General features: G+C 41.5%; 1 protein-coding gene across 6 annotated transcripts in view; it reads right to left on the bottom strand.

Annotated features, from left to right (window-relative positions):
- RERE (arginine-glutamic acid dipeptide repeats) overlaps nt 1-20,406 on the bottom strand; it is a 476,263-nt gene that overhangs the window by 130,586 nt on the left and 325,271 nt on the right. For all 6 annotated transcript variants that reach the window (XM_033228494.1, XM_033228492.1, XM_033228495.1 and 3 more), the window contains one exon: nt 18,213-18,312. In XM_033228494.1, coding sequence (XP_033084385.1) covers nt 18,213-18,312 — 100 coding nt within the window. The remainder of the gene's footprint in view (nt 1-18,212; nt 18,313-20,406) is intronic.

Genomic DNA, 20,406 nt, shown 5'->3' with positions numbered 1-20,406 from the left:
CCAAGTTTGGGTAATTTGTTACAGTAGCCACAGGAAACAAATACACTAACCTTCAAAAATTGGGGATAAAAAATTATTTAAGAGAGTTGTAAAAAAGCATTCTGAGGTATATTTCCAAAACATAGGAAATAAATACTAGGACAAATATTACGAATTTTAGAATTTTGTAGTATGCTGTAGAACTAATACATGAGCCCTTCTGAAACTCATGGGCCTGATTTGCTCTAACAATGAAGTGTTCACTTAGATTCTCATCAAATACCCTCCCCATAAGGGCCGCAGAAACTCAAACATGTTAATTACCAAATAAAAAAAAAAGTATGGGCCGGGCGCGGTGGCTCAAGCCTGTAATCCCAGCACTTTGGGAGGCCGAGATGGGTGGATCACGAGGTCAGGAGATCGAGACCATCCTGGCTAACACGGTGAAACCCCGTCTCTACTAAAAATACAAACAATTAGCCGGGCCAGGTGGCGGGCGCCTGTAGTCCCAGCTACTCGGGAGGCTGAGGCAGGAGAATGGCGTAAACCCGGGAGGCGGAGCTTGCAGTGAGCTGAGATCCGGCCACCGCACTCCAGCCTGGGCGACAGAGCAAGACTCCGTCTCAAAAAAAAAAAAAAAAAAAAAAAGTATGATTTTATTAAAGCTTTTTTTTTTTTTTTTTTTTTTTTTGAGACAGAGTCTCACTCTGTTGCCCCAGCTGGAGTGCAGCGATGTCATCTCGGTTCAACGCAACCTCCACCTCCCAGGTTCAAGCAATTCTCCTGCCTCCTGAGTGGCTGGGATTACAGGTGTGCACTACCATGCCCAGCTAATTTTTGTATTTTTAGTAGAGATGGGGTTTCACCATGTTAGCCAGGCTCATCCTGAACTCCTGACCTCGTGATCTGCCCACCACAGCCTCCCAAAATGCTGGGATTACAGGCCTGAGCCACCAGGCCCCGCAATTTTTTTTTTTTTTTTTTGATGGAGTCTTGCTCTGTTGTCCAGGCCAGAGAGCAGTGGCATGATCTTGGCTCACTGCAACCTCTACCTCCCGGGTTCAAGCGATTATCCTGCCTCGGTCTCCCGAGTAGCTGGGATATAGGCAGGCAATACCATGCTTGGCTAATTTTTGTATTTTTAGTAGAGACAGGGTTTCACCATATTGGCCAGACTGGTCTTGAACTCCTGACCTAAGGTGATCCACCTGCCTCAGCCTCCCAAAGTGCTGGGATTACAGGCATGAGCCACCGCACCCAGCCTAAGCCTCTTTTTAAATGTAAAAAGGCAAAATGCTTTTATCAATTTGCTAAAGACATTGTGTTATTAATACTTACTATAGGCTCAAATATGTTAAAGTTCTAACTATCAAATGGCAAGTGGATGTTTTTTATAAATACCACATATATCTCAAAACATTTTACCACTCTTTAACATGGAAAAATATCATCTGATAAAGAAGTTTCTTAAATGAGTAAATGAACTTTTAACTTGTGCCTAACAAAACTAAAAGCTGAATCACATTCCTCAGTCCCTGCTGAGCGCCTAGGAAACAGGAAGGAGACGCAGGAAAAGCTGTGGCATGAAGGATTTCTGATTGGATGAACGGCAAATCCTCCAAATTACAGACTAACCAGACATTTCTTTCTTTTTTTCTTTTTGAGACGAGGTCTCGCTCTGTCGCCAGGCTGGAGTGCAGTGGCGCAATCTCGGCTCACTGCAACCTCCACCTCCCGGGTTCAAGCGATTCTCCTGCCTCAGCCTCCCGAGTAGCTGGGACCACAGGCGCCCGCCACCACGCCCAGCTAATCTTTGTATTTTTAGTAGAGACAGAGTTTCACCATGTTGGATAGGATGGTCTCAATCTCTTGACCTCGTGATCTGCCTGCCTTGGCCTCCCAAAGTGCTGGGATTACAAGCGTAAGCCACCACGCCCAGCCCGATTAACCAGACATTTCAAGAAGATGCTATAAGGTACTGGCCTCAATTTAAGCCAAGTTTAAATAGTTATGTATATACATATTGTGTATATACATAAGTGTGCTTATTATTTTTAGACGATAACCACACTTGCCTCACAGAATTGTTATAAAGATTAAACGAATTCATTCATAAAAAGCATTTAAACTTTTGCCTAGCAAAAAAATACATTCCAATTTTATTGTTTTTATGAATAAAATCAGGAAGCTGACCAATAGTTGACACCTAAAAAATAAAATTAATAGTGATGAATTTAAGGTCCTATGACTGGCTCAAAATTCAGTGGAAAAGCTCAGAGTGGGAAAGAAACGGCTTATCAAATGCAAATATACAAGCAAAAATGAAGCATGACTGCAGCACAGGACTAAAAAAGACATGATGAGCACACATTCTTATAAGCTAAGACTGCACTGAGAAGATGGGCTTTTAGGATAACTGAGGGGTATCCCCAGGTCACCTTATGTTGATCAGACCTGAGGAGTGTTGCTTAGGGCAGGTGCCACATTATAAATGACAGACAAAGCAGACCAGGAGGATAAATAAAATGGTAATATATAAAAATGGCTAATACCACAACATGGATGACACCAAAAGAAAGCAATCACAAAGGCCACTTATTATATGATGCCATTTATATGCAAAGTCCAGAACAGGCATATCTACAGAGACAAAAAGCAGATGAGTGGTTGCCTAGGGTTAGGAAATGAAAATGGAGAGTGATTGCTAATAGGAATAAGGTTCCTTTTTGGGGTGATGAAGGTTTTCTAAAATAGATTGTGTTGATAGTTGCACAACTCTGTGAATATACTAAAAGCCATAAAATTGTACACTCTGAATGGGTGAATGATATCCTAATAAAGCTGTTATATAAAGAAAAGAAGAAAGGAATGGCTTAAGAAACGTAAGAGTGTGGCAGGTGAAGTCAGAATCACAGCTATGGAGGGCTGCATTAGGACTAAGGCCAACGAAGAGAGTCTGTGTTAAGCCTTTTCCATTACAGTAAGTATGGAAGGTACCATTATCAGAGGCTGCTCATGTAAGTGACCTTTTATCTCCCCATCCACCCCAGAGAAGCTTAGCTAATGCTCTCTCTCATGTTTAGGGAAAAGAACAAAGTGGGGTGTAAAGTTTGACTTTAAATAAAGCTACAGATTATCTAAAAAGAAACAATGTACTAAATTTTAAAAGCCATTTCATTCAAATAAGACAAAAAAATAGGCTGGGCGCGGTGGCTCACACCTATAATCCTAGCACTTTGGGAGGCCGAGACGGGAGGATCATGAGGTCAGGAGATCGAGACAATCCTGGCTAACACGGTGAAACCCTGTCTACTAAAAATACAAAAAAATTAGCCGGGCGTGGTGGTGGGCGCCGGTAGTCCCAGCTACTTGGGAGGCTGAGGCAGGAGAATGGCGTGAATCCAGGAGGGGGAGCTTGCAGTGAGCCATGATGGTGCCACTACACTTCAGCCTGGGTGGCTGAGTGAGACTCCGTCTCAAAAAAAAAAGACAAAAAATAAATCACGCAATCTGTGTTAAAATGTTGTTACAAGGAACTTTAGAAGTTAATTTATGAATTTCTCAGCCCAAAGGAAGCCACAAAGGTGAACACCTAAACACTTAATTTTCAAAACAATAGCTCAAAATGTTTCTAAATGATCAAAGTACAAAAAATAAAAGTTGAAAATTATGTATTATTATGCTAATAATCAGCTGAAAAGGTCTTGGTTCTACCAGAAAACCTCAACTGCATGATCTTTTTCTGCATCCTCACTAATGCTATAATTAACAATACAACATTCTGTTGACTTCAATATCCTGTTATTACATAAATAAAACACTGGCAACAGTGCCTGTCAAGGCTGATTTATATGAGGTGCTGTTCTGAAATTTATTGGATTTCCATAATAAGAAATCATAGAGCGTATCAACTTTTCCCATTAGACTTTCCAACAACAAATAAAAAATCCTGAACGACAAGAAAACCCACCATCTTACCTTAACCCAAGCCAGCAAATATTAACCATTTAATGTTGACTCATGTGGATGGAAACGTTTAAGTCAAGGGTGTGGGTACGGAATCAATGTCCAAAGGCTCCTCTCACATGCTTAGGGAAAACTTACGAAAGGGCCTCCTGGCAATGCCTTATTTGGGAGCTGAGAAATATTTCACATTCAAGTCATAAGCACTGCAAAGCTAATCCAGGTCCAGATACTTTAGTGAAGGCCATTTATAATGAACAAACAAAAAATCGCTGACAAAAATTCTATGGACTTAATTTTTTAGAATAAAAGAGAGATGAAAATGACCCTTAGAATAGTGTTATCTGTATAGCCTGCTGTGCCAACTTCGTAACATCAAATTCTGGATGATCAAGTGTGATATGAACTTGAACTTGATTTATCTATTCAATCATTCAACAACCATTTAGTATCTCTCTACCATGTATCAGGCATCAGACTACGGTTAGAAAACACAAATAATTAATACTCAATAGTTACAAATAGTGGTATTTATAGACCAGAGATGAAAAACTATTAAGCTGCTGGGAGCCTTGAATTCTTTGTTGAAGGAGATGTGGGTGTGCATAAATAAGCAAACAAATATGCACTCTATTGAATACATAAAGAGCTTAATTCAAATGTCTAAAAGATGCCCATATCTCAGGGAATAAAACTGTCCAGGCGGAGGTGAAATCTTTGTTGCAGGATTATACATTTTACTTACATATAGTGAATATATAGATACGTTTAGTGCTGGTGAGAAAATGGCAATTACTGAGAAAGAAAAACCAAAATAATTTGAATTTTATTAGAAACCAGGAAAGATACCTGAGCCCAAAGAAGGAAATCCAACATCAGTTTAGGAAAAATAAGTCGGCATGATACATTCTATAAAACCTTCGTCTTAAACGATAGGGTTTTTCTGCATTTTCTAAGTAGGAATATAAAGGCCTATTTTGTAAATGGCCAAATAAATGAAAGCACTCAAAGGTGGCTAAATTAACCCCATTAGGATAAGACAGACCATCTACATGTTACATAGCATGATGTTTACAAATTGTTGGCCGGGCGCGGTGGCTCAAGCCTGTAATCCCAGCACTTTGGGAGGCCGAGACGGGCGGATCACGAGGTCAGGAGATCGAGACCATCCTGGCTAACATGGTGAAACCCGTCTCTACTAAAAAATACAAAAAAACTAGCCGGGCGACATGGCAGGCGCCTGTAGTCCCAGCTGCTTGGGAGGCTGAGGCAGGAGAATGGCGTAAACCAGGAGGCGGAGCTTGCAGTGAGCTGAGACCCGGCCACTGCACTCCAGCCTGGGCGGCAGAGCAAGACTCCGTCTCAAAAAAAAAAAAAAAAAAAAAAAAAAAAAAAAAAAAACAAATTGTATGTCAGCTACAAGTGTTCAGACGAGCCTAATGCAAACAGTGTATGAGGAAACACACACAGAGATACTTCCACACAAGATCTGTCTGGGGAAACACTATTACTTCTTCATATTTAACATAGTCTTATATTTAATACATAAAAATACAAATAAAACTTTTTATTTATTTATTAATTTCTTTTTTTTTGAGATAGAATCTCGCTCTGTCATCCAGGCTAGAGTGCAGTAGCGCTGTCTCTGCTCACTGCAAGCTCCGCCTCCAGGTCACGCCACTCTCCTGCCTCAGCCTCCCAGGTAGCTGGGATTACAGGCACCGCCATCACGCCTGGCTAATTTTTGTAATTTTAGTAGAGACAGGGTTTCACTATGTTTGCCAAGCTGGTATGGAACTCCCAACCTCAGGTGATCCACCCACCTTGGCCTCCCAATGTGCTGGGATTACAGGAGTGAGCCACTGTGCCTAGCCAAACAAAACAATTTTACACTTATAGGTATTCACATTTGAAATATTAAAATAAAATAAAACATATCATTGCTACCTACAAAAATGAATACGCCCAATGTTACTAAGAAATCCCTCTTTTCCTAATGAGAGAGGCCAAAATGTTTATTACATCTTCTCCCTCTACAGCAGTACAAAGTTGTTTCTTATGTATGAAAAGATAAGATATACATGTTGACATAAATGAACAAACAAAGAACAGCTGTCCTGAACTATCTGCCAGTTCACCACTGGACCAAAAGTAGTAAGTCATGTGGCCATGAAAATAAGATATTTATTAACTATCTCTGATTCTTCAATGACGCCTCTACTATTAAGAAGGTGGGCCAGATCAGGTGGCTCACGCCTGTAACCCCAGCACTTTGGGAGGCCGAGGCGGGCGGATCACCTGAGTTTGGGAGTTCGAGACCAGCCTGACCAATATGGAGAAATCCCATCTCTACAAAAAATACAGAATTAGCTGGGTGTGGTGCCACATGCCTGTAATCCTAGCTACTCGGGAGGCTGAGGCAGGAGAATCACTTGAACCTGGGAGGCAGAGGTTGTGGTGATCCGAGATCACGCCATTGCACTCCAGCCTGGGCAACAGAGCAAAACTCCGTCTCAAAAAATAAGACATATGGCTGAAATTTTATATAACCTGAAAACCATCTTCACTAAATTAAAACAGACTAAACACTCCAAACAAAAGGCAAAGCTTGCCAAACAGGATAAAAAGGCATGAAACAACTGAGGGACACAGGAGATGTTACCTTAAAAACAAAGAAAAAACAAGATTCAAAGTAAGAAATTGTAAAGAGATATACCATGCAGACAACAAGTGTAAGAAAACTATAGTGGCTGTAATAATATCAGACAAAATAGACTTCTAGACAAAGAATATTAGTAGACACAAAGAAGGTTACGGCAGAAAGGTAAAAGGGTCTAAAGAGAAAGACAAATATTTTAAGTGTTCATGTGTTTAATAACCAAATTCAAATATATGAAACAAAAATTAACAGAATCAAAAGGAGAAACAAACAACTCTACAATCACTTTTTAAAAATTTTTTATTTTTGAGACAGGGTCTCGCTTAGGCAGGCTGGAGTGCAGTGGCGCGATCTCGGCTCACTACAACCTCCATCTCCCAGATTCAAGCCATTCTCCTGCCTCAGGCTCCTGAGTAGCTGGGACTACAGGTGCGTGCCACCACACCCAGCTAATTTTGTATTTTTAGTAGAGATGGGGTTTCACCGTGTTGGCCAGGCTGCTCTTGATCTCTTGACCTCGTGATCCACCTGCCTTGGCCTCCCAAAGTGCTGTGATTACACGTGTGAGCCACTGCACCCGGCCTATACAATCACTATTGAAGACTTTCATACATATCTCTCAGTAACATACAACTAGGTGAAAAAAAAATTAGTATAAGAGAAGGTATGAATACTAACATCAACCACTGACACCTGCATAACAGCACACCCAATAACTACAGAGTATAACTTGATTATAAGTACACATAAAACATGAACCAAGCTGAGCCAAGAAACAAGTTTCAAAAGATTTCAAAATACTGAGGTGTTACTGAGTACTCTTTGACCACTGAATTAAATTAAATTAGAAATCAATAACATTCCAGCCGGGCGCAGTGGCTCAAGCCTGTAATCCCAGCACATTGGGAGGCCGAGACGGGCGGATCACAAGGCCAGGAGATCGAGATCATCCTGGCTAACACGGTGAAACCCCATCTCTACTAAAAATACAAAAAAAAAAACCCTAGCCGGGCGAGGTGGCGGGCGCCTGTAGTCCCAGCTACTCCGGAGGCTGAGGCAGGAGAATGGCGTAAAACCCGGGAGGCGGAGCTTGCAGTGAGCTGAGATCCGGCCACTGCACTCCAGCCCGGGCCACAGAGCAAGACTCCGTCTCAAAAAAAAAAAAAAAAAGAAATCAATAACATTCCAAAAAATAAAACTTAGAGAAGCCCCAAGTATCTGGAAATTAAGGAATTTAGTACTAAATCATGGGTCAAAGAAATCACCAAAAAACTCAAAAAATTCGGCCGGGCGCAGTGGCTCAAGCCTGTAATCCCAGCACTTTGGGAGGCCGAGACGGGCGGATCACGAGGCCAGGAGATCGAGACCATCCTGGCTAACACAGTGAAACCCCATCTCTACTAAAAATACAAAAAAAAAAACCCTAGCCGGCGAGGTGGCGGGCGCCTGTAGTCCCAGCTACTCCGGAGGCTGAGGCAGGAGAATGGCGTAAACCCGGGAGGCGGAGCTTGCAGTGAGCTGAGATCCGGCCACTGCACTCCAGCCCGGGCCACAGAGCAAGACTCCGTCTCAAAAAAAAAAAAAAAAAAGAAATCAATAACATTCCAAAAAATAAAACTTAGAGAAGCCCCAAGTATCTGGAAATTAAGGAATTTAGTACTAAATCATGGGTCAAAGAAATCACCAAAAAACTCAAAAAATTCGGCCGGGCGCAGTGGCTCAAGCCTGTAATCCCAGCACTTTGGGAGGCCGAGACGGGCGGATCACGAGGTCAGGAGATCGAGACCATCCTGGCTAACACGGTGAAACCCCGTCTCTACTAAAAATACAGAAAACTAGCCGGGCGAGGTGGCGGGCGCCTGTAGTCCCAGCTACTGGGGAGGCTGAGGCAGGAGAATGGCGTAAACCCGGGAGGCGGAGCTTGCAGTGAGCTGAGATCCGGCCACTGCACTCCAGTCCGGGCGACAGAGCGAGACTCCGCCTCAAAAAAAAAAAAAAAAAAAAAACTCAAAAAATTTTTTGAACAGAATAATGGATCACAACAAATCAAAATTTGTGGTAAAATCAGCTATTTAACATCCCACTTTAGAAAGCTAGGAGGAAAATGATCAAATTAAACCCCAAATAGGTAGAAAAAAATTAATAAAGAACAGAAACCAATGAAATATAAAACAAGTAGGAAAAAATAATAAAACCAAATTCTAAAAACATCAATAATGTTGAAATATCTTTATACTGATCAAGAGGAAACAAATTACCAACCTGGGCAACGTGGAGTCCATCTTAAAAAAAAGAAAAGAAAAGAAAAGAAAAAGGCACTTTCTATATAAAAACATTTAGATGGCTAAAATGTGAATTCTAGCAAACATTTGATTAAGAAAATAATATCAATCCTTTATAAACATCTTAAGAAAACAGAACAGAAAGAACTATTTCCCAACTAACTTTCTGAGGGAGTATTATTCTGATATGAAAACCAAAGTTATTACAAAACTCCTTATTACAAAAAAGGAAGACTACAACTCAATATCCCTCATGAACACAAATGTAAAATTCCTTAACAAATTATTAGCAAATTGAATCCAGTAGTCTGTAGTGACCAAGCAGGATTCATCCTAGGAACAAATAGTTTCTTCACATTTGAAATCAATGTAATTCACTATATTAACAAAATAAAGAATAACAATCACATAACAATCTCATTAGATGCAGAAGGAAAAAAAAAAGCAACTGACAAAATTCAATGCCCATTCATAATAAAAACCTCAACAACCTGGATATACAAGAAAACGTTCTAACTTGATTTAAAAAAAGGGGGGGGCCAAGAGCAGTGGCTTACACCTATAATCTCAGCATTTGGAGAAACTGAGGAGGAACACTTGGGCTCTGAAGCTTGAGACCAGCCTGGGCAATATAGTGAGACCCCATCTCTACAAAAAATTTTAAAATTAGCTGGGCATGATGGCGTGCCCTGTAGTCTTAGCTACTCGGGAGGCTGAGACAAGAGGATTACTTGAGTCCGCGAGGTCCAGGCTGCAGTGATTCAAGACTGCTACACTGCACTCCAGCCTGGGCAACAGAACAAGACCCTTTCTCAAAACAAACAAATAAAGCCTGTAATCCCAGCACTTTGGGAGGCCGAGACGGGTGGATCACGAGGTCAGGAGATCGAGACCATCCTGGCTAACACGGTGAAACCCCGTCTCTACTAAAAAATACAAAAACTAGCTGGGCGAGGTGGCGGGCGCCTGTAGTCCCAGCTACTCGGAGGCTGAGGCAGGAGAATGGCGTAAACCCGGGAGGCGGAGCTTGCAGTGAGCTGAGATCTGGCCACTGCACTCCAGTCCGGGAGACAGAGCGAGACTCCGCCTCAAAAAAAAAAAAAAAAAAAACAAACAAATAAATACAACAAAAACTGCATTGTACTTAATAGTAAATGACTGAAAACTTTCTAAGATTAGAAAGATAATGTCCACTCTCATCACTTCTATTCAGTATTGCAGCAGAGGTCCAAGGAAGTACAATAAAGCACAAAAAAGAAATAAAACAGATCATAAAGGAAGAGGTAAAACTGTTATTTGAATATGACATGTTTAGCAGGGCCAAAAAAAGCCAACATATAAAAACTGATTGTGTTTCTATGCTATTGATGACTATTTAGAAATTAAAATTTTAGTTACAATAGAATCCTCAAACAGGAAATACTCAGGAGTAAATTTAACAAAATGTTGTAAGATCTGTATTCCCAAAACATCTTATTGTAAGAAGTAAAAGAAAGCTGGGCATGGTGGCATGCACTTGTAGTCTCAGCTACTTAGGAGGCTGAAGCAGGAGATCACGAGAGCCAAGGACTTCAAGCCCAGATTGAACAACATAGCAAGACCCCTTTTAAAAAAATTTTTTTTAAAGTCAAAAAAATCAAAGAAAACTTCTTTAAAAATAGAGAAATATCATATTTATGGATTAGAAGATCCAATATTGTTAGGATGTCAGTATTTCCCAAACTGATCCATAAATTCAATAGAATCCCAATTAAAATTCCATCAGACTTTTTATTTATTATTACTACTATTTTTTTGGAGTTGGAGTTTCACTCTTCTTGCCCAGGCTGGAATGCAATGGCACGGTTTCAGCTCACTGTAACCTCTGCCTCCCAGGTTCAAGTGATTCTCCTGCCTCAGCCTCCCAAAGAGCTGAGATCACAGGCACGTGCCACCACACTTGGCTAATTTTTCTATTTTTAGTAGAGACGAGGTTTCACCATGTTGGCCAGGCTAGTCTCAAACTCCTGACCTCAGGTGATCCACCCAGCTCAGCCTCCCAAAGTGCTGGGATTACAGGCGTGAGCCACCGTGCCTGCCAGACTTTTTAAAACTTAGAAACTGGCAGGCTGATTCTAAAATTTACATGGAAATGGAAATTACCTCAAATAGCCAAAGCAATCTTTAAAATCACATTTAAAGCACAAAGACACCCCTGAGGTTAAGACTTCCTATACAGCTACAGTATTGAAAACACAGAGGTCCTAATAATGATCAATGAGACAGAATAGAATCCAGAAAAAGATCCAAACATAAACAAGCAGCTGAATTTCAATAACAGCGTCAAGACAGTCAAATGAGAAAAGTTTTTCCAACCAATATTGTTTCAACAACAGGTATCTGTGTGGACAAGAATCAGTTTTCACTCCATAATTAACACATCACAATTCAAAATGAACCGAAGACCTAAATGTAAGAAGTAGAGCTTCTAGAATAAAGCACAGAAGCAACCTTTGTAATGTTGGAGTAATCAGAGATAGTACCATAAAAGGAAAATAATGACTTACAAGGCTTCAGCATAAGTATATATTACACTCAACATTAAGGAAAAAAAGTCAGGCCAGGTGCAGTGGTTCATGTCTTAATCCCAGCATTTTGGGAAGCTGAAGTGGGAAGATCACTTGAGGCCAGACATTCTAGACCAGCCTGGGAAACACAGTGAGGCCCTGTCTCTAGAAGAAACAAACAAACAAACAAAAACCCTAAAAGAATAAGCCAGGTGTGGTAGCCTGCAGTCCCAGGTACTCAGGAGACTGAGGCAGGAGGACTGCTTGAGCTCAGGAGTCTGAGGTTACCATGAGCTATAATCACTCCACTGTACTCCAGCCTGGGTGATACAGTGAGACTGAAAAAAAGAAAAAAAGAAAAAAAAATTTTTAAAAGAATGAAAAAAAGTTGTGGTATGGTACAAATAATTCCCAATACATATATCAAAGGACTTCTACCTGAAATATTTTAAAAAAAAAAAAAATCCTTAAAGAAAAAAAATTTTTTGAAAGAACGAAAAAAAGTCATGGTATAGGACAAATAATTCCCAATACACAGATCAAAGGACTTCTACCTGAAATATTAACAAAAAATCCTTATAACTAAATCATAAAACAAAATTTTTTAAGTAAACAATTTGAACAGATGCTTCACAAAAAAAAACAAAAAACAAATGAGCAATAAAACATGAAAAGATGCTCAACCCTATTAAATTAGGAAATTCCAATAAAACTGCAATGAGATATCTCACTACACATTCATTAAAATAGATAAAATTTAAAAAAAATAACTGACAATACCAAGTCTTGGTGAAGATGCTAAAGAGGTAAAATTATAACACACTACTGATGGGAATCTAAATTGGAACCACTTTAGAAACCTGTAGGCCGGGCGCGGTGGCTCATGCCTGTAATCCCAGCACTTTGGGAGGCCGAGACAGGCAGATCACAAGTTCAAGAGATCCAGACCATCCTGGCCAACACGGTGACACTCCATCTCTACGAAAAATACAAAAAAATTAGCTGGGAGTGGTGGCGCGTGCCTGTAGTCCCAGCTACTCGGGAGGCTGAGGCAGGAGAATTGCTTAAACCTGGAAGGAGGAGGATGCAGCGAGCCCAGATCGCACCACTGCACTCCAGCCTGGGCAACAGAGCGAGACTCCATCTCCAAAAAAAAAAGAAAAAAAAAGAAACCAGTTTGACAGTTTCTGAGACAGCTTCCTACATACAAACAATACTGCCACAGCAAGTATTTACCTGAGAGAACTAAAGATAAATGTCAACATAAAGACTCATATAACAATGTTGAAAAAACTTTTCTTTTCTTTTTTTTTTTTTTTTTGAGACAGAGTCTCGCTCTGTCGCCCAGGCTGGAGTGCAGTGGCCGGATCTCAGCTCACTGCAAGCTCCGCCTCCCGGGTTCACGCCATTCTCTCGCCTCAGCCTCCCGAGTAGCAGGGACTACAGGCGCCCGCCATCTCGCCCGGCTAGTTTTTTGTATTTTTTTTAGTAGAGACGGGGTTTCACCGTGTTAGCCAGGATGGTCTCAATCTCCTGACCTCGTGATCTGCCCGTCTCGGCCTCCCAAAGTGCTGGGATTACAGGCTTGAGCCACCGCGCCCGCCGAAAAAACTTTTCTTTATAATGGCCAAAAGTTTATAAACAACCAGAATAGCCACCACTAGGTTAAAGAATATGAAAAAATTGTGAATATGCATATCCATACAAGGGAATACTTATCAATAACAAGGGAATGAACCATCGATACATGAAACAACACAGATGCCTCTCAAAATCCTTATGCTGAAAGAAGTCATACAATATGATTCCATTCCTGTAACATTCCGCAAAATGCAAACTACTCTAAAACGATTAAAAAAAAAAAAAACATTGAAAACACGATGCATCAATGGTTATCTGAGGCTGGAAGCCGAAAATGATTATAAGACGCCATGAGGCAACTTTTGGGGGTATTGGAAATGTTTTGTATCTTGACCTTCATAGTAGTTTCACAGGTTTATGTATCTCAAATTTTTGACTTTGAAACAGAGCAGTTTATTATACATAAATCTTACCTTAATAAGTTGTTTCAAAAATTACACACTAGAAATCATTTTTTTTTTTTTTTTGAGACGGAGTCTTGCTCTCTCGCCCAGGCTGGAGCGCAGTGGTGCAATCTCGGCTCACTGCAGGTTCCACCTCTTGGGTTCATGCCATTCCCCTGCCTCAGCCTCCTGAGTAGCTGGGACTACAGGCGCCTGCCACCACGCCCGGCCAATTTTTTTTTTTTTTTTGTACTTTTTTAGTATAGACAGGGTTTCACCGTGTTAGCCAGGATGGTCTCGATCTCCTGACCTCATGATCTGCCCACCTCAGCCTCCCAAAGTGCTGGGATTACAGACGTGATCCACCATGCCCGGCCGAAATCTCTTTTGTTAATAATGAAGAAAAAACAGAATCAAAATAAGTAATCTCAGAGCTTAGATTCAAAAGTAGGTCCATGTAATTGTCATAAAGAATTGATACCTCTGGGCAACATCGAGAGACATCATCTCTACAAGTAAAAATAACCAGCTGGGCCAGGCGCGGTGGCTCACACCTGTAATCCCAGAACTTCGGGAGGCCAAGGCAGGCAGATCACCTGGGGTTGGGAGTTCGAGACCAGCTTGACCAACATGGCAAAACCCTGTCTCTACTAAAAACACAAAATTTGCCAGGTTTGGTGGCGCATGCCTGTAATCCCAGCTACTCGGAAGGCTGAGGCAGGAGAATCACTGGAACCTGGAAGGTTGCAGTGAGCGGAGATCGCACCATTGCACTCCAGCCCAGACAACAAGAGCGAAACTCCGTCTCAAAACAAAAACAAAAACAAAAACAAAAAACAAAACAAAACAGCTGGGCATGGTGGTGCACACCTGTGGTACCAGCTACTCTGGAGGCTGAGGTAGGAGTATTGCTTGAGCCCAGGAGGTCAAGGCTGCAGTGAACCGTGATCCACCACTGCACTCCAGCCTGGGCAACAGAGCAAGATCCTGTCTTAAAAAAACAAACAAAAAAGAACTGACAGCTCAAATATTTTCTACAGCAATTGCAGTTTTAAAAATGAAATGATTTATTTCAATGTACTCATATTTAAATACTCCTACTGGATGTTCAACACACTTTAATGTGGCCATATAGCCTATTTCATTTAATTTATATATTGCCCTAGGAAGCAGGAAATATATATTAATTATTCACAGATTTCTTCTAAACTGATAAATGCCTAACTTTGTTTTAAATCTATGCTATACTCTAAGAAAACAATAAATGCTTCCCATATAACAATGTATATATCTTTTTTCTTTTTTTTTTTTTTGAGACGGAGTCTGGCTCTGTCGCCCAGGCTGGAGTGCAGTGGCGCGATCTCGGCTCACTGCAAGCTCCGCCTCCTGGGTTTACGCCATTCTCCTGCCTCAGCCTCCCGAGTAGCTGGGACTACAGGCGCCCTCCACCTCGCCCGGCTAGTTTTTTGTATTTTTTAGTAGAGACGGGGTTTCACCGTGTAGACCAGGATGGTCTTGATCTCCTGACCTCGTGATCCACCCGTCTCGGCCTCCCAAAGTGCTGGGATTACAGGCTTGAGCCACCGCGCCCGGCCAATCTTTTTAATTTATTACTTAACACAGCTGAAATCTTCTATTACTCTAGGGAAGTAAAAATCTCAGTAACTTCTCTCACAGGATATTTTCATTCACTTCACTTTTCATTAGGAAGATGCCTGCAACTAAAGTTTTCAGAGTCAGTTCAACAGTGAAGTACAAAAATTAAAATAGCACATAACTTTTCAATTCATCACAAAATATGTACACATAACCTAAGACACCTGAGCCATGTCAGGCTAGAGAGTTTCAGTGTCAAAAAATAAAAAACTGTACAACAAAAAAATCTCTGGGAGTGCTAATAAAACCTTCAGAAGGAGCTTGTCACAAAGAACCATGGGCAAAAGTAGCCAAAATGATTTCTATACTGAAGTATGGTCTACAGAATTCTTAGAGAGTTTGGAATAAAAAGGGGAATAAATCATATACATTCAAGAAAGTGCCAAAAATAGACATTTAATTAAATATGGCAAAATCTTCATTATTTAAAATCCAACTGACAGCACAGTTATGAAAGCAGAATTTTCTTCACACAGCTTTTATACAGAGAACAACAGGCCACACACGGTGGACCATGCCTGCAATCCTAGCACTTTGGGAGTCTGAGACAGGAGGATCACTTGAGATCAGGAGTTCGAAATCAACCGTGGCAACATAGTGAGACCACGCCTCTACAAAAAAAATAAAACTTAAAAAAAGGCCAGGTGCAGTGACACACAACTAGAATCTCAGCACTTTGGGAGTCCGAGGCAGGAGGATCACTGGAGCCCAGGAGTCTAAGACCAGCCTGGGCAATATAGTGAGATCTCATCTTAACAAAATTCTTTTAAAAAATTAGTCAAGCATGATGGTGGGTGCCTATAATACCAGCTACAGCTCTTGGAAAGCTGAGGTGGGAGAAAAGCTTGAACCTGGGAGGTGAGGCTGCAGTCAGCCAAGACCGTGTCACTGTACTCCAGAGTGGGCAACAGAGCAAGATGGTCTCAAAAACAAACAAACAAAAATTAGCTGAGTACGGTGGCACATGCCTGTAATCCCAGCTACAGCTACTCAGGAAGCTGAAGGGGGAGGATCATTTGAGCCTGGGAGGTCAAGGCTGCAGTGAGCTGTGATTGTGCCACTGCACTCCAGCTTGGGTGACACAGTGAGACTTTATCTCAAGAAAAAACAATAACGAACAACAACAACAACAGAAAAAAGTTCCTATCAGGGACTTTCTCTTTGTACACACACTTTTAAGGTATTCTGAATTCACAAACATTCATATCTAACCTACCACAGCCTCTACTGGCTGTAGTATCATCAACCTCTGAGTTTCAGTTTTATTATTGTAAAATAATCTCAAAGGCTCCTTCTGGCTCAATCATATGCTCAAAATAAAGATTCTGTATTTAAAGCTAACAAACAAAAAAATCCCCACAACTATCCTATCAAATCAGTGAGAATGTACACAAACACACAATATTTATGACAATGTAAAAAAAATTCTCTTATTTAGAGAATGGCGTATCCCTAGCAAAATCACTCAATGTTCTATCATACTCAAGAAACCTAATCATACTAGGAATAAAAGTCAGCCATATCATGCAGATATCTACATGTTTCCTCAAAAGTAAGCTGCGTAGTAGAAACTGTAGTAAAAGGATCTCTAAATCAGGAATAGGATTACTTTCTTCCCTCTGTTAGGAGCTTTTGGGATTGTCGGTATTTAAGTCATCTGGCCGCCTTGTATTCTTATCTATTCAGAGACTGGGACAGATGATCTCGAAAGTCTCTTCCAACTATAGTGACCTCTCAAGAAAAAAAAAAAGAACAAAGGGGTGCTTAAACGACATTTGGTTAATCATCAGAAGAGGTGCTCAGCCTCATACTCAACAGCCTACATACACATACACAACCATGCAGACTATCAATATACCAGAAATTGATTCCATAAATATCATTACCTCTTCAGATTTAATGGTTTCACATTAGTAACAAGAGAGAGGAATTATTTCATGTAACTTTAAAATACATTCATATTCCTATACAGCCTCATGGGATACAGCCTAAGGCCAAAATAAAGTCTAAAAACAACAACAAATAAAGAGAACGAAAGACAACTGGTGTCAGTAATCATATTGTTTGCAGCAGTGTGTTGTTCTTTCAGCTGCTGTGTGTTTATAACGGGATTAAAGCAGAGGAGTAATGATGATGGTACGTCACGCAACCAACTCAGTAACATTAGCCTCATTTATTTCATTTTACTTTTAATTTCTTAGAAATTATTCTTGTAAAACATTAAATAGCCATGTAAAATATTAACATGTTCTGAAGTATACTTTATAAAAAACAAGTTTATGCAAAAAAGTTTAGCTTCTTCCCATCCCTCCATGTGCTTTAAAATAAATACATTGTCTCAGAAACAGTGAAGTACAAAAGCACGGCTTTTAGATTCCAATCTTGGGGATATGACCTTAAATTGTGGTTTAATCTCTCTCAACTTATTTCCTTATGTCTAAAAAGGTGATAATAATAGAACCCAGAGGCCAGGCGCGGTGGCTCACACCTGTAATCCCAGCACTTTGGGAGGCTGAGGGGGGCGGATCACGAGGTCAGGAGATCGAGACCATCCTGGCTAACACGCTGAAACCCCATCTCTACCAAAAATACAAAAAATTAGCCAGGCATGGTGGGCGCCTGTAGTCCCAGCTACTCGGAAGGCTGAGGCAGGAGAATGGCATGAACCCGGGAAGCGGAGCTTGCAGTGAGCCGAGATCGCGCCACTGCACTCCATCCTGGGCAACAGAGCGAGACTCCATCACAAAAAATACAAAATAAAAAAATTAAAATAAAAATAGAACCTAGAGGGGGTTGTGAGGATTAAGTAAGATCTTCTAAGCACAGTACTTGGCTTTGTGAAGCCGCAGTGAAGTATCAGGTACTATTATTAGGATCTTATTTGAGAATCACCTCAAACCTGTAGCACAGACACAGATTAGGAAATTAACCTGGAGGTGCCACATCACAGGCCTGGAGCCCCCATGGCACCCAACAGCCAAGACCACAACTCACTCCCGAGTCTGCAGGCAACTTCATGCTCCACACTCACCACACATTCCCTACAGCCAGTTCAGGGGAAAAAGAAGCATCTTCCCACTCAGAATGACTTCAAAAGACTTACTGTGTTCAGCGCATTCAGAGTGGTGTCATCCCGAGAGGCTGCGACACAGCCGTCTTCTGTAGAGCCTCCATCACACATCCCTGCAAATGCTGCCATGCTCCTTCAGAAGAAAAGGTTTTTCCTTCATTAGTACATAGTAGTATCAGGACAGAGACGTAGACCTTCAATTTTCAGAGGACATTTCCAGCCCAGAACAAATTCCATTACTACATGCATGATGAACCAGTTCCCAGCCCTGCCTCTGCTCCTGTTTTTTTTTTTGTTGTTGTTGAGACGGAGTTTCGCTCTGTCGCCCAGGCTGGAGTGCAGTGGCCGGATCTCAGCTCACTGCAAGCTCCGCCTCCGGGTTTACGCCATTCTCCTGCCTCAGCCTCCCCAGTAGCTGGACTACAGCGCCCGCCACCTCGCCCGGCTAGTTTTCTGTATTTTTTTTAGTAGAGACGGGGTTTCACCGTGTTAGCCAGGGTGGTCTTGATCTCCTGACCTCGTGATCCGCCCGTCTCGGCCTCCCAAAGTGCTGGGATTACAGGCTTGAGCCACCGCACCCGGCCAACTCCTGTTTAAAAATAAATAATTTTTCTTTTTTTGAGATGGAGTCTCACTCTGTTGCCCAGGCTGGAGTGCAGTGGCGCAATCTCGGCTCACTGCAACCTCTACCTCCAGGGTTCAAGGGATTCTCCTGCCTCAGCCTCCCAAGTAGCTGAGATTACAGGCACGCCACCACGCCCAACTACTTTTTGTATTTTTAGTAGAGACAAGGTTTCACAGTGTTGGTCAGGCTGGTCTCGAACTCCTGACCTCAGGTGATCCGCTCGCCTCGGCCTCCCAAAGTGCTGGGATTACAGGCGTGAGCCATCACGCCCAGACCAAAAATAAATTTAAGTTCCTCTTCACTCACAGAGAAATACATATGTTACTTTTAGTCAGATCCATTTGTATTGTTTCTTCTCATGCTTTATCAGTACTAAGATTTTAGATTTGAGAGCATGAAGAATCTAAATCTATGAGCCACAATATTTCAGTAGATGACAATCTTCTGAAAGAAAAGTCTCCAGAAAACATGTGAAATTAAGTCACCTAAAATTTTACTTAATTCCTCTCATTCTGCATATCAACTACCTTTAAGTGAATTAAAAGTAAAAAATCATGGCTGGGTGTGATGGCTCATGCTTGTAATCCCAGCACTCTGGGAACCTGACATGGAAGGACTGCTCAAGGTCAGAGAGTTCAAAATCAGCCCTGACAACATAGAGACGCCATCTCTACAAAAACTTTAAAAAATATATTAGCCAGGTATGGTGGTGCATGCCTGTAGTCCTAGCTATTGGGGAAGACGAGGTGTGAGGATCACTTGAGCCCAGGAGGTTAAGGCTGTAAGGAGTTGTGATTACACCACCGCACTCCAGCGTGAGATCCTGTCTTCAAAAAAAAAAAAAAAGAAAAAAGGTGAAAAACCAGAGATAAAACCTCTTAGTCATTCACTCCACTTACACATTCTCATCTCCACTGAATGCCACCATGCACAACACCGTTGACTAGAAAACAGCCAGGTAACTGGGGCAACACAGCAAGGACCCCCATCTCAACAACAACAACAACAAAAATTAAAAATAGCCAGGTATGGTGGCACGTGTCTATAATCCCAGCTACTCAGGAGGCTGAGGCAGGCGGACCGCTTGAGCTCAGGAGGTTAAGGCTGTTGTGAGCTATAATTGTGCCACTGTACTCCAGCCTGGGTGACAGAGCAAGACCCTGTTTCAAAAAAACAAAACAAGTAACAACTCCCACAAAAAAAAAGAAAAGAAAAGAAAAAAAAAAGAAACCCACAAACCCAGCCAGGGCTAAACTTCGGATGCCCTAATCCTTGCTTTCGTGTTTTTGTTGTCATTGCATGCTACTGATGCTGCCAAGACCAGAATCACTACATACAAAGTCTGCCTGCCTGCTCTGTGATGTGTGAGAGCAAATTCACACTTGTCTCTGCATCTGAAGACACGAAAATGTCAACTTCAGGACAGGCACTAATGAACAGCCACAAAGTAGAGAGAGAACATGAAATCTGTAGTGGGTTTTGTTTTTGTTTTACATTTTACTTGAAGGTCCAGGATACAAGCGCAGAACGTGCTGGCTTGTTATATAGCTATACGTGTGCCATGGTGCTCTGCTGCACCTATCAACCCATCATCTAGGCTGT

This window comes from Trachypithecus francoisi, unplaced genomic scaffold (genome assembly GCF_009764315.1).
Source record: "Trachypithecus francoisi isolate TF-2019V2 unplaced genomic scaffold, Tfra_2.0 Lachesis_group12, whole genome shotgun sequence".
NCBI classification, from domain to species: domain Eukaryota; kingdom Metazoa; phylum Chordata; class Mammalia; order Primates; family Cercopithecidae; genus Trachypithecus; species Trachypithecus francoisi.
Note: the sequence above shows the minus strand (reverse complement) of the source record. Positions and strands in the feature narration are given on the sequence as shown.